This window comes from Melopsittacus undulatus, chromosome 7 (assembly GCF_012275295.1).
Source record: "Melopsittacus undulatus isolate bMelUnd1 chromosome 7, bMelUnd1.mat.Z, whole genome shotgun sequence".
NCBI lineage: Eukaryota > Metazoa > Chordata > Aves > Psittaciformes > Psittaculidae > Melopsittacus > Melopsittacus undulatus.
Window position 1 is genome coordinate 47,949,827 of NC_047533.1, and position 15,274 is coordinate 47,965,100.

The 15,274-nt window shown below is 35.1% G+C and overlaps 1 protein-coding gene across 2 annotated transcripts in view; it reads left to right on the forward strand.

Moving 5' to 3' along the window:
• Window positions 1-15,274, forward strand: part of CCSER1 (coiled-coil serine rich protein 1) — a 446,682-nt gene that overhangs the window by 284,397 nt on the left and 147,011 nt on the right. The window contains exons 7-8 of one of the 2 annotated variants that reach the window (XM_034065047.1): window positions 3,193-3,403; window positions 9,196-9,301. In XM_034065047.1, the coding sequence (XP_033920938.1) occupies window positions 3,193-3,403; window positions 9,196-9,213 (229 nt within the window). In that variant the 3' untranslated portion in view covers window positions 9,214-9,301. Of the gene's footprint in view, window positions 1-3,192; window positions 3,404-9,195; window positions 9,302-15,274 lie in introns of those variants that run through there. The other variant, XM_034065046.1, reaches the window with a different exon arrangement.

The window sequence follows — 15,274 nt, forward strand, 5'->3', positions numbered from 1 at the left end:
ACATTACAATAAACACATCTTTGGAAGGTAGAGAGAGCTGGTCATCTGTAGGGAGCTCCTGCACTACCATTTGATGAACCATCCCCTTCTCCAACTTCAGAGGTAAAGAGGCATTTTACTACTAAGGAGAGAAGTCTAATTTTAGTAAAAGTTCTTTTTTCCCCCTTGCTAAATCTCTGCTGCTGCTTTGAGATGAAATGCAGTGGATTACCGTAATAATACTGTAATAGACCACCTGGACATTGTTAATAGTGAACTTGATGAAATATCAGTGCTGGAATGAATTTAAAATGAGCTTTTTTTCTGCAGTGAGTAGAAGGATTTGTATCAGACAATGAAGAGATTTTCTATCACAGATTAGTTAAATTCTATTCAGGTACTTCAGAGGTATTATACGATCTGAATGCTGATTATATACCAACTCTGCATCACCATTTTTTAGTAGCAATTGAGTTAGATTTTAAACTCTTATGACTGTGAGTGGTGATGTTAATATGGTGCTGTTCATACTTTAGTACAAGGTTCTGTATTTGAAAAGATGGTATTTTTGTGTGTTGAGCAGTGTGATATTGACATAAAGCCCACTGAAGTAGTCAAAAATATTGTCTTAAGTTGAAATGAAGTTTTGCTGTGTTTCCAGTGAATGTATAGCTTATATGTAAACATTGTACTTCTTTCATGTAGGACAGGATGAGAGTTCTCCGAGAGTACTTGTTTCCTTGTCACTGAGGCAACAGGGTATTGGTGGTACCGCATTCTTCTCCCTGATAATGTGCTGTAAAAGACTCCTAGGAAGCATTACATTTTAAGTTGGTACTTTCTCAGTGCCAGGATGTCTGTTCAGGAGAATGAAGAAAATGAAACTTTGCAGGGACTCGCAAAGTGAACATGTGACATATTCTAAAGAGTAATTTGTCTCCCAGCCTGCAGGCACTGGGCAGGAATAAAGAGGAGCTTGTTGTTCCATCTTAATTTAAATAAAGTGCCTTTCATGTTACATAAATCTTACTTAAGGTTTGAACAGAACTTCTTTTATAAATCCCTAAAAGTGGCCTGTGTTATGAAATTTCAGTTAGAAGTTGTTTTCTCTTTGCATGATATATACCTGAGGTGACTTTAATAAAGGCTATTAATCAGCAGTGGCTTCATATCTTTCAGTCTAAAGCACTTTTATCATCCACCTCACATTATCATTTTAAAGGATGCAAAATATTCTACTCCATAAATTAAATATATTGAAAGTTGTTTCAATATATTTAAACAATTAAAATATTTAAATTAAATTACTAATTTAATCGTTTTATGAGAGTCTTGAAAAGCCTGGGTTAGAAAGGTTTAGTTCTTTTGGCAATCATGAGCCATCTGGCCATAGTCATGATCTCTGTGGTGCATTCCTTGATCTAACACGTTGTACCTAGTGCACATGACATAGCTTGTAAATTATAAAAATGAACAAGACATAAAAGATAATTCTAGTGGCCTCATTTACAGTTTGTTAGTATGCATTGGGAATTGCTTGTCTTGAGAGACCACATTAATTCCTTTTTGTATGTGGTTCATATGAAACTGAAGTTAACCAAGGAAAATATCCTGTGGAAAAATATTCTTCATCCTGCCAAAATACTGCCATGCATAAAATTCAGGATGTGGTTTGTGTTGCATGAAAATTCAAATGGAACAGAAAATTGGAACTATACATTAATTGAATAATAATTGTCACTTTCTTCACCACTTATGCTAACATCTTTAATTTTAGTGAATTAATTTATTCTGAATATGGGTGTCACGCATTGCTGTTACAACACTTTAATAATTCAGCAGTGATTAGTATACTACTATTGCACAGTGCAATCACATTCTCCGTTCAGATTTGTCCTTTTTCCCTGGTGGTCAAAGAGAAAATAGGTGCAATATTGAAGTTGTGCATGCATTGATACTGCAGAAGTCTCTATACTGCACTTAGTCACATTCTGTTTTACCAAAATGTCAAGTAATCTCTATTTAAATTATTTTTCTACTATTAAAGTTTTGGCTGATTTTGTCTGTTTGAATCTATGACCTCTAGAACATAGAAGCACACAGGTGGGAAGGAACCTCTACAGTTTTCTGTTCCAAGCCCTTCCTCAAAGCAGATCCAATTAGAACAAGTTACTCAGAGGCTTGCCCCATCATGTTCTGAATATCTCCAAGGATGAGTGCCCCACAGCATCTCTGAGCCTCTGTTCCTTTGTTTGATTTATAATAAATAAACAATTAAATGAATAATGTTCTTGCATCTGTTCACAATTTCCTATATTCCAGCTTCTGTCCATTGCCTTTCATTTTGTTGCTGTGCTTCCTAAATATAACCTGGCTCCATCATCTCTGCACCCTCCCAGTGCCTTCTCTTTTAAAGAGTGAGCAAAATTGCCTCTGAGCCTCTCCTCATTTAATATGCACTCCAGCTCTCTCAGCTTCTTGTTGGTCTTCACTGGACTTGTTTGAGCGTGGGAGGGTTTTATAGATATCTTGTTCTGATATTAAAGGAAGACTGTATATATGCTTTAAAATAATGATATTCCATTATCTCCAAAGTCCATCACAATTTTTCTGAATCTTACTGTTGTCTTTAAGGATTCTCAACCACAACTTAATGTTGTTTAGTTTCATGTTCTGCTTAAACAGTTTAAATGGTAACTAAACTTCAGTGAGTACAGATTGATTACATTTCAAGTTCCATTATGCAGAAGAGTGGGTTCATCTTATGTCACTGGGCCAGTCCAGAGGGAGTATTTTTTGGTGGTTTTCTTTTCCTTTTGAATTCTAAGTCAAAACATATGGAAGAAAGTGATCTAACTTTAGGAAGTACACAAGAGAGGTTTTGATTTTGTTTTTTTTTGTTTTATAAAACTGAACTGAAATAAAATATACCTACAGCAGTTTTGCCCACAGGATATTTTGTTTTAAGAAAATGGCTTTTTTGTTTAAGGGTGTGAGATAAAGCATGGTTTTCGTTCCTGTAGAAAATGGTATGCTTATAAATGCATATTTTACTGCTAGCACCATATGGCTACATGTACTTTTTAAAGGCCATTCATGCCAGCGGTCTCAAAAAGTGAAGTGTAATGTGTCTTTAAACTCAGAAAAACTGAAAGCCAAAAATTGAGTTAGTTTTCATATTCCAGTGTTGATCTTTGTGTTTTCTCTTGTAAGGAACCTGTCTCTGAAGCTGTCCAAGGAAGTAGACCAAGGAGAAGCAAGGTATCCTCGTGTTAGCCAGCTGGCTGGCAGCCCATCTGTGGACTGGCCTTATACTGGTCTGGAAGAAGGTGGAGGCATTGAATCATTGCCCTTCAGATTGATGCTGCAAGATTGCACAGCTGTAAAGACATTGCTTCTGAAAATGAAGAGGGTTCTTCAAGAGGTAATCACCCAGTAATTTGTTAAATTAATAGCTTTCAGCATTAATGAGCTAAGCAGCAGAAAAGGGTCAAAAAAGTTTATGGACTTGATGTCTTAATATGGCTGGAATATATGGAATTGATGCAGAAGTATAAATAGTAGTGCCTCAACATAGTAGAGGTAAGAGAACTTATACTATAACAGAATTTAACTGATAACACCATCTTGGTGTGCTTAGTATGAAGTTTCTCTTTAGCTTTTAGCAAAAAGGGGGCAGAGGAGAAGTACTAGATAAAAATTAATTGTATTGGTTCCCTCTAGTGTTTTAGAGCTTTTCAGTTTTCTCACCACAGTTGTTAATCAGTATAAAGTCTGTAATTAGTTCAGAGGAGAGATGCAAAGAAAAAGGAATGTTCTTTTAAGTTCCAGTACTGAACTTAAAGGTTACTAGCCTGAGTTTGTAAATGACTAAATAGGATTTCTTAGGCCATTCTAACAATTTCAGGAGTCCTGATTAGTCCTATCCTGTTGTGTTCTCCTGCTTCCCTCATGGGCTGCAGGTGTTGCTTTGATTTTTTTTTTTTTTTTTACATCCAGTTCCCTTTAGCATTTTAGAAGAAACTAAATTATTATTGGGCCGGTTTGGTTGTTTTGGGTTTTTTTTTTGACATTTTCCAGCTGTAGAGCTTTGACATCTTTTTTGCAAGCTTTCATGTTAGTGATCTGCAGTGTGCGGTGTCTTTGGGACCTACAAGATGTTTTTTTTTTAAGCTATGTAATTCATAGGATTACAGAATAATGTAGGTTCAGAAGGGCCTCTTGAGGTCCAACCCCTCTGCTCAAAGCAAGGTCATCTTAGAATAGGTTACTGAAGGCCTTGTCTACTTAAGTTTTTGGTACCTTAGTGGGGTTTCTGCATCATCTCTGGTTAGCAGTTCTAATATTTGTCTACATCATTGTAATTTTTTTCCCTAAGATATAATCAGAATTTCCCTTGTTGCAACTTCATTGTATGATGAAGTGCTAGTGACTTAACTGAGACTTTGTGGGTTGTTTTTTTTTGTTTAGCTGTTGTTGCTGTTTGGTCTCCTGGGACATTTGTTTGGGCTTTTTTCTTCTTTTTTAATGCTCTCTTTTTAATCATCTGTATATAAATTCAACCAATTGTTGTCCTGTCTGAGAAGGTTTGTCAAAGTTTTAGCCTTAGTAGTCATCTGTTAGTCCTCTTAAATAGCATGTTTTTTGCTCTGTGGCAAGCCTTATGCCTTTCAGTTTCCTTCAGTTCACTAGCAGCTTTATGTATGCTGTAGGGCTTCTTAATGGACTTCTGCTGAAACTGAAAGTGAAATCATTAATTCTCCATCAGTTCCTGCTTATGCAGTGTCAGAATATAGAGTGCATTTAAAGCTTCTTTCCCCCTGAAAAGGATTTGTAATCATATTATATATGGAAATAAATAATAAGAATTATAATATTACATGACATAGCAGTTGTAACATTGAGCTGTTAACACTGAGAGCATGCTCTGTTGCTTCTAGTGCGAAAAATTCATGTCCAGTTACTAATACATCCTTATGTAACTAATTTTATTTTTTATCTCAATCATTCAGTATTTTACTTACTTTTTCATTTGTACAGGTTATTTCCATCCTCCCATTTGACTGTAACACAGTGTGATTCTGTCCTTTCCTTTTCTTCTTGCCTTGCCTTCCTTTATGAAGGAAAATGGCCTTTTTTAATTCTACAGGTGGATGTTACATGTGATGCACATATGTATGTGCTGTTATTTGCTTCCCTGTTTTTTTGGCAACTTTGAGGTGGAATGTTCTAGTAGTAGTACACATTGTTCTAGTATACAGCTGAACAAAATTTACATGGCTAGAATGAAATGACCAATCTGATGATTATTGAAAACTTTTCCTACCTCGAATTATTTGTATTTTGGTTTTAAGTGAGTTATTTGTATAATAGCAGGAATTGAAAAGATATGTAGAGATACATAGGACTGTACTTTTTAGTAGACCTGAGAAATAGCTGACATGTAGTGCAGTCTTCCAGTTATACTGATATAAGTACATATACTAATTCTTGAAACAGAAAATTATTTTTCAAGGTCATGCTAAACTACCCAGTTTCCATATCTCCATAAGGAGTTATCAAACCCATCCACTGTACAGTGGGCAGCAGCTGTGGTGTAATTGCAGGAAAGTGAAAGAGCAGTAAGAGCAAAATATGCACAAACAATATATTCTTTATAAAGAATATAAATTTATAAAGAATAAAAAATTTTACGAATTATTCCAAAACCAGAATAGGATTTAAAAGACTATAAGTAGCTAGTTTGAACAACCAAAGAGATGACCTTGAAATATATTACAAATTTATATTGGAATGACACAACTTGATTATCCTTAGAAATCCTGACTTTTATACATTTATGTCACCTTTAAATTATTAGCGAAGATTCCAGGAAAATATAATTCTATCAAATTGATATATTGTGTTGAAGACTGTGATAAATAAGTCATCTAAGCATATTTGACAGGCAGTTTCCATGGAGAAGGTACCCTGCTTCCATTGTAACTAGATTTAATTTCTTCATCCAAAAATCACATCTGCCCATATCAATATTATAAATCAAACTCACAACAGTACTGAATTAAAAGATATAAAAGAAACCCACTTTCCTTACCATGGAATGTTCACATATTTTTAGACGTAGTGGAACATAGGCTGTGGCAGGTTTATACGGTATGGAAGTGAAATATTGTTTGGCTATAACAGTATTAAATATGTAGAATTATTAAAATAACACGTCACATATTTTCACACAGTTTAAAAATATACAGAGCATACAGTCTACAAGGGGAAAAATTACACATGAGTTATCAGGAAAAAAGCTGCAGTATTTCAGTTTCATAGCTGATGTTACCCGTAGAAGAAAAAATTACCGTTGTCTACACCTCTTTATTGAAAAATAACATGTTAATTGAGTTAAAATACTAGCCCTGTTATTCAGTATAATCCTTCTATTTAAGCACTGAGCACTGCTTCTAAGGAATAATTTAATTATGATCTTCCAAAATGTAATACTAGCTAGTAAAATATACTTCTTTTTATTATTGCACTTGCTTGTAATAGAAGAATCTAAATGGAAAAAGTTCATACAATATATTCTATACTGTGCTGCAAAGTTATATAGCTGTGAGTTTAGCTTGTTATTAGTCTTATCGGGAAAAGGGAAATAGAAGACATGGCTGTAACTTGCAAGATTGAGAATGTTATTAGGTAAGGTATTTAGTAAGACTAATGAAGGATCATTCAAATAAGAGAATCAATTACCAGTTCACTTTTAGCAAAAAAGCCTTGAAACTGTTTACTAATAATTCTTTATAGCTTTGGCCATGCCAGTCTCATAAGGCAGGTTGTTCCCTAATGTTTTGAGAATCTCATTGAACAAAGATGAAGAGAGTCTGGGGGATCCTGGCACATGGGCAAACTCAGTGATCCACTAGAAATCAATCCAAAAAGTATGTCTCACTCTATTTGGCAGCTTTTTCTGTTAGATATGCCATTCCTAACGGATAAATGTGCAATAAATGGAATAATCAAGGCTTAGGGGTTGCAAAGTTTTATGAAAAACTTTACCAGAGATTAGCAACACAGGCAGCTTGATGAAAGTCACTTCACCACATGAGACAACACAAGTTGTCATGTAACTTGTCTGTGATTTGCGAGTAGTTCTTGGGCTTCCTTTTCTCTCCATCTCACTTATGTTTATTGAACGGTTTGGTTTTTTTTGTCTGCTTGATGTTGACCTTTTTCTCAGTAATAACTGCTCTCATTCAAAAACAAAAAAGGAAAAAAAACCAAGCAAACAAAATAAAAAAGAATAATAATAAAAAACGAAGTCAGGAGTTGAGTTGTTGAGGGCAGGTTTGCAATCTCCTAAGAAATTAATTTTTCACTTTCTGACTTCAGACAGGCCTTTCTGCTCTGAGTCAGTCTTAAGCTCATAATCTGTGTCATCTTTCCTCCCCCATGTGCCGTGCTTTCTATTTTTATTACATTTGTGGCCGCTAATTGATTGCTTATAGTCAATGAGCTTCTAAAATTTAGACTGCAGCTTCTTCCTCACTTATTGCTATCAACAATAATGAATATATAATGCCTCTTTCCCAAACAATATATGGGCTTTCCTGTACTCTTCCAGATGAGACTGAAATTATTTCCATCCATTAACTTTTTTATGGTTTGAGTTATAGCTTACTGAGGCAATGTTGAAGGCTGGCTAATTGAGAGGACATTTAACGGCTTTGCCTTTGTGGAAATCATTGGTGGAACATTTTAGGCAAAGACATATGAGGAAAACTTGTATGGTTTTGGTATTGTGCCTGGCAAAAAAAAAAAGGGTCTTTGTGCTGAAATAAACATAGTGGAAAAAATACAACTATTTTAGGAAGGAATCCATTTAGTCAGTGGTGTAATGGGGTTTTGTTCAAACTTTAAATATTCATATGAATGTCCCAGTAAAATCAAAATCTTACCCACATTTAGGCTTATTTCTACAGGTCATATTTCCCTTGTATTCTTTATGAAATATGTAGGTTATCAACTACATAATTCTGCTTTCAGATATTTTTATGAGGCTATTAGAAGTGACCTTACTGGTTGCTAATCTAGACGATTAAGATACGTTGCCTGTATGTTTGTGTAATTTGGAACATAAATTATTCAGTGCATGGCCATGCTTTTTTCACAGCTCTGCAAAACACCATGCAGGCTGTGGAGCTTTAGAAATTGAAGCTAATTACTACAATTAGCAATAGGGGTAAGTCATTCTGGACATATATTGCATACTGTGTTTTACTAATTAATCATTTATTTTACTGTGGGAAATTGCAGCTGTCTGTGGCTGTCATTAAAACTTAATGTGTCCAATACAGTGTTTTTAGATTACACTCAAAAAAATGGCAGTGGCCATGACAGTTGCCTGAGACTTGTGGAACAAAGTGAGACCACTCACTCTGCAATTAGCCTGTCGGATATCACTGACTACATTACTTCTCCCCATGCATCTTTCACCTCATCAGTAAAATATGCATAATTATAGAGTCTACTTTTATGCTGTGCTTGCAATCGGCTAATGGAAAGTACTAAGAGAAAGCTACATGTTGTTTTCTGTATTTTGGAGCCTGATTGCTAAGCAGTATGGAATTGGCCTTAAACTATGGTTTTTAAAGATATTAAAGCATTTTTAGTAGTTCACTATGAAATGTATTGTGTTTACTAATATCTTCTGTTAGCCACTTAGGAAGCTATTGCAAGTTTAATATTGTGTAAAATACTGCAGGTTTTCTTCCTTTAAGTAACTTTGTAATTAACCACTCTAGCATTACTGATTTATTCAACAGCTCTGCATTTAATGCGGTCCCTTTTATCAAGTATTTCGTGCTAGAAATTGGTAATTCCTTCATTTCATGGTGTGTTGACACCCATAAATTAAAATAATTAAAAATAAAAATGTACTAGGTTTAGTAATAGTATTTAACTTTATTGAATTTAATTTCTTTTTCACTTGGAAATACACACTGCTATGCCCTTGCCCAGCTGCTTGCAAAGAGAGAGCAGAACATCCTATTGTCACACTGCTTGTGTGTTTTCTAGTAGAATATCTCAGGGTACCAGAGAATATTGGGAGCCAGTGGATATAATCAGATGTTCTTTTTGGCAGCAAATATATTCTATACTGAAATTATTCATTATTAGGTATTTAATAGTAGCAAACAAACTGTGGATTCCTTTGCTTTTCAGGATCTTCATACTTCATAACAGGTGCTCCTGAGAGTGTGTTCATTTGCTAACACTCCATGACTACTTAACAAGTGTGAGGTTACAGGCTGGGACTGGCACACAACCCTGGGGTCTTCAGAAGTCACACTAATCTCAGCTCAACATAAAGAACTGAAAAAATCCAACTCAGTTATCAGGCCATGCCATTGCCTTCAGTCAAAATAAAGTTTGTTTGCAGGCCACATTCAGAGTATTTTTGAGCCACACTTTGAGATTACCACTCTCAATACACTTATTTTTTAATGCTAAAAAAATATTTCTCTGCTCCATATATGTTCCATTTGTTCTGATGGCTTAATTTTTATAAACTACGCATGTCTATGTACTGCAGCCTTACTGAAACCAGATCAACATGAAAAATCATCCTTCCACAGCTAGAGATTAGTATTGATTTACATGTCTACTTCATGTATTCAGAAGCCAAGGGATTAACTTCTTTCTTACTTCTGTGGTTGCCTCAATGGAATATTTTCATATAGCAGTGTGACATGCTCCAGGTCAGCACAGATTTGCATAGCATGCTGCCCCAGCCTCCTCAAAAGCCAAGTCTTAACAGCACCTTGCATAGAAGTGTTAAAAATAGCAATGAATATATAATGTCCCAACATCAGCAGTTTTGTGCAATTGGCTACAATTAACTTGTGCCTGAAGACGATAAATTATAACAGCCACAAAACTAAAACCATTTTCCCATTTAGTACTTCCATGGGTTTGATCAATTGCTGCAGGCCAGTCAGGTAAGTCCCACCTGGCACTCCTTGGCTGTGGAGCTGATCACACCAATTACATTTTCTGATAAATCTGCAAATACTGAAAAGTCCATTGCAAAATAATGAGCAAGAAATGGAAGAAATCCGGAATGTACAAGTCTGTAGAAGGATCTGATTATACTCCGTTGTTAGAGCTCATGAGTAATTTTGAGCCAAATGACACATTTAATGCAGAAGGTAGACGGGAGAGTTTGTGATAAGAAAACAAATAATACTGCCAGATCTAATAAATTTTGCAATGAGTTATCCATTTCTTTTAACAAAACCGATTAGAAATAGGAGTGGGATCAAGATGAGTGCACAACACCCAAGCTGCACAGCAGTTGAGTTTGCTGCAAATTCACTGGGGTTTTAGATATGAAAATACCAACTTTTCAAATGGCTTTGTAACTTACGAAGGAGTGTTTAGTATAAGGTTTATATCTGGTGTCACTGCCTTGAAGTCCAGTAGATTAAACAAACAGTTTCTCCACCTCTGAAGTTTCACTGTCCTGTATTCCTGCTGTATTAAGATTTTTTCTTCTTCATGATAGGTTTCAGAGATTTTCTGACATGGAAAAGTGACTTGTTAGATAAAGATAAAGCACTTAAATAGATAGGTTTAGATAGATAAAGCAGTAAAACTGATGGTATGCAACTGTTGCCCTAACTGGCTGAAAAAGAATAAAAATGTAATAGGTAAAAATGTACATCTAGTATTCAGGTAGCAGAGTGCCAACCATGCATGTAGGTACCCATTTCAGTATTTGTGTTTGTATGTGATCATGTAGATGATTTGGCAGAATTTAAATTTAATCTCTTAATTAATTATCCTTTGCCCTTTATCAGCCAGAATTTAGGAAACAAGTGCTAGTGTAGTCACAGGAGAAATTCTCACACTTCACATCATGGACCTCGGCATAGCTTTATGCTGCAGATTTGTTTAATGTTTTCTCTGCACAATGCATACCATTACTTTGTAGCCCAATATCAGAACAGTGCTGATCATTTCCCTAGTGGAAGAAAGAAAAGAAAGCTGTTGATATAACATGCTTACATAAATTTATGATTTTTGCCGAAGTAATAGTGCTAATGTTGTGCAGTCTGGCTCCACTTCAATTCATTATGTGTGTTTTCTTCAGAAAAGGACATGGATTGTTTTTTTTAAAGGATTTAGAAACTAAACATCAGGGACGTACCCTCCACCTGGTTTTGTAATTGTCCAGAGCCGATAGGTAGGCACATGTATTTTTTATGAAGAAGTGGTGTATATAAAGAAATATTGCTTACATTCAGTGATCTGTATATCTTTCCTTTATATACCTAACTAATATAAATACAGCAGTTCTCTACCTTTGGTCAGAGCCTCAGCTGGGTGTGAAATAACATAGGTTCTTTTAATCCAGCTGGTACTTGGTGCCTTCTCAGAAAGCTGCTCTATTTATCTTAATTTCTCCTTAGGTTTTCACATTCACAGTGAGTTTCCTTTACAGAGACAGTAATTGTCCATATGATTAAGAGCTCATGAATTCAAAATGCAAAGTTAGCTCATGCCTAGGATTTTTTTTTTTTTTAATATTGATTTAAACTGAAAACTCTCCTCTGTTTTCACTCCTGGACTCAGTAAATAATTTTGGGAAGTTGTCAGGTAAAAGCAATATCCTTATTTACAAGCTTGAAAGAGGGATTCTCTTTTTATCAACCGTTCTTATGTCAAATCTGTGTGAAGGTAATCTTAATAGGAACAAAGATATGTGCAGAAATAACTGAAGCTGCCTGCCATGTCATAAAGCAGCTAAGCAAGAATATGGTTTGATAACTCACCTCTTTTAAGCAGGATAGAGCTAGAATGAAAGACTAAGTTTCTATTACTTGCCATCCCATGCAACATCTCTTCCAAAAATAGTTCTTCACTTTTGATTTAAGCTACATTATAAATTTAGATCAGTGATGAAATAAGTGCTTGAATCTCGAGTGTATAGCCGTGTCAGCCTGTCTTACCTGCGTAAGACCTTTGCTGCTATTCTGGCAATTGCATAGAGAAAGCAAGTAGTGTTTATGTTACTCCTTTTACTATAGGAATGAGCTTTTCTTTTGATCTCCAGTCCTCTACCCCACTATTCTTCTGCCTACACTTTGTGATGCAGCTCTGGATCAGATGGTGTCTCAAATTTGTATTCCTAGCCTACTTGATACTTAGTTTCTCATTGTCATTGCTGTGGATCAATGATTGCTTTCAAAATAACACTACACGGTGCATGTAGAGAGAGACAGTTTAGTGTGTCTGTTTTATAGATTAAATAATAACTTTTTATAGATTAAAAATAATCTAGAATCTTTTCTAGGTTATGGATTTTTTCTTTAATAGATTAAAAATAACCACTCAGCATCTAAGCAAATCGGACTTATCAACTATTTGGTCCCACTCGTTTGGGACCTCTCCTGATTTGCCTCACCAGAAGGGAGAACTTTATACTTGTTTTGTGTAGGCTACGTTGACATTTAAAAGGCTGTTAGTTCTTTTGGAGTACTCCAACTGAACACTCAAGGTAAAGTTTAAGATAAGTCAGGATAAAAATAGTGCTAATCATAATGACCTTTGTAAAATCAGTCAACTATCATAAGTATATGATAATTAGTTCTTTTTCTCATTAAAGATCTCTTTCAAAGCTACTCTTTCAAAAATAAGTCCAGTTTCTAGCTACTGTTTGGTGGCATTGAATTTGCTGCTGTAACCTGAAATCATACTACAAACCTGTAATATGATTTGAAATGGAAAGTCTTCTTAAAATCTGTGTTTCTTAGATTTTAGATACTGATCTTTTGTACCCTGTATTATTACATGTCATTGGACTGTTCTTTCACAACTGATTTTTTCTAATGAATATGAACTTCTATATCTTTCTTTTGACTTGATGATTAAATCCTTCTTAGTTGTGTTTCTTTCTTGTTGATTGCCATTGTGTTTTGTCAATGCACTTCATAAGTGTATTTTGTCTTGCAGTTCTGTAGGCTCTATTTTACCATTTATGTAATTTGCTTATACAACACAATATCTGAGTTTTGGCTTGTTTATATACCAATATAATTGCGTTTTTTCCCCATAACTTTAGTATCTTTGTGTTTAGCTCATGGTTCTGTCATGTTTTGGCAGCTTCTTGATCAGTTTATTAGGAAAGTTGGATCAACATATAATTGTTTGCTATTTATATATCAGCTTTTCTGGAAATATAATTAGGTAGTATGTATTATTTGGATGAACTATTTTCTGGTATTCTAGTCACTTTAGGACTTGCATTACATGCAATTTAATTAGCTAGAATTAGGAAGAATTAGTATATAATAGTACACTAGTATTAGAATTAGCATTGATGATATTATCACAGAATCATAGAATAGTTAGGATTGGAAAGGACCTCAAGATCATCTAGTTCCAACCCCCCTGCCATGGGCAGGGACACCTCACACTAAACCATATCACCCAAGGCTTCATCCAACCTGGTCTTGGTGAGGTTATTATTTTGATATTAATTATCTAGTACATATTCTTATTTTGATAGTCATATCATGTACATTGTATTATACATTATATTTATTATATATAATTAGTTAATGGTATTGATGTTTCCATCTGAATGCTGTAGGGGGTCTTACAAATCATTTTTTATTATCTTAACAGCATTTAAAGATAACAAAAAAAAAAATGAGTTGTGCAAATGCTAAGTTTCCATCTTATCCTCAGGCAAACTTGGAGGAACTGAGATTTTGTTAGTTTAATAGAGTGTCTTACGAAATATATTTCCATCATGGCTGAGAGAAGGCACTCTGAAAACATAGGATGGTGGCAGAATCACCCCAGGTCTTCAAATTCCATGCATTGTTCACATTTGTTTGTGTAGTAGGACCAGGCTATATGTAGGTATATAGTTAGTCATCAAGAATATATGATTTTTTGTGTTGAATTTTATCTTAAAAAATGTCATTTTGTTTTGTCTGTGCCATGGTTAAAATTTAGAACTTCATTCTGCTTTCTATGTAGTAAAGGTAAAAATGAGCCTTTTTGGCATGCTGGGAACTGAAATATCTGTTCTTCTGGAGCTGCTTCAATGTGTCAGAATAATCAAAATTTATATAGTCATAAACTAATTTTTCACTCATATCTTCTTTTTGGGAAGTGCAGTGTTCAAAATAGAGCAGTGATAGCTCTATTCATGTGTGTCATTCAGGAAGGCATTCTGTGCAAGTCACACCAAAAAAAACCCATTATTGCATCCATCTCGGTTTTAAACTTAAATTGTAATTTCTTGCCGTGATCTGGAATGTAGCTGCACATACAAGAGGGCATGAAGCAAAGACACAGAAATAGGAATAGGAGGAAAGACGTGAAATATGAACTAAATGTGCACAGTAGAAATGCTTCACTGAAAGGGCCGTTCTTTGTGCTAGTCTGTCAGCCTGACAGGTCTGCTTCTGTGTTTGGTATTGCTGAAGCAAGTAATTTATCTTGACAGTAATTTTGCCAGTGCTGCAAGAATCTTATTTCACTAAGATTAACACCTTCTCCCTTGTTTTGAAGAGCAAATGTGCTTTATTTCTTGTTTCTGGATCTTCTTGTCGTCTGTCTTGCTGTTGTTTGCGTGCATATGATTTAGCAAGCATTTTTCATGAACTCCAGAAATAAGACCTGGGAAATGAGCTTTTTAGCTTTCTTAACTCTGCTTGCTTGGTTGGTTGGTTGTTTTGTTCTGTTTGTTTGGGTTTTCTTGTTTTTTTTGACAAGGCAGCATTGCATCGTGTCAGGGCTGGGCCTCTGGTCTGCTGCCCCAAGTACTGTTAATGTTAAAAGTTTTATCACTTCAGCATACAAAGAACTAGGGCTTTTTTTGTTTGTTTGTTTTTTCACTTTAATACTGTCTCCTGTTGTAAGACTGGGATCCAATCACAAGAGAAAGCAAGAAGGCAAAGGTTTGGGGTAGCCATTGTTCCGGACAGCTTTTGGAGTAATAACATAAAGTATTCATATACTGTCAGCTGAAATTCTCAAGTTGTCCTTTAAGTATGGTTTGGCCTGTGACATCATTTGGGCTCTTCTTGTTCATCCCCACTATGGTAACAAGTTGACTCACCTGTTTTGAAGGAAAAAAAGAATCTTAGAAGGAGTGAATAAAAGGGAAATTATGACGTGTTTATAATTATATATCATACAGGATTTATTCTGTAGGATGGGTGTTGGTGGTGAGATTGTGAGAATTAACTTAAAAGAAGGTGTGGGTTTTTTCTTCCTGCGTTGG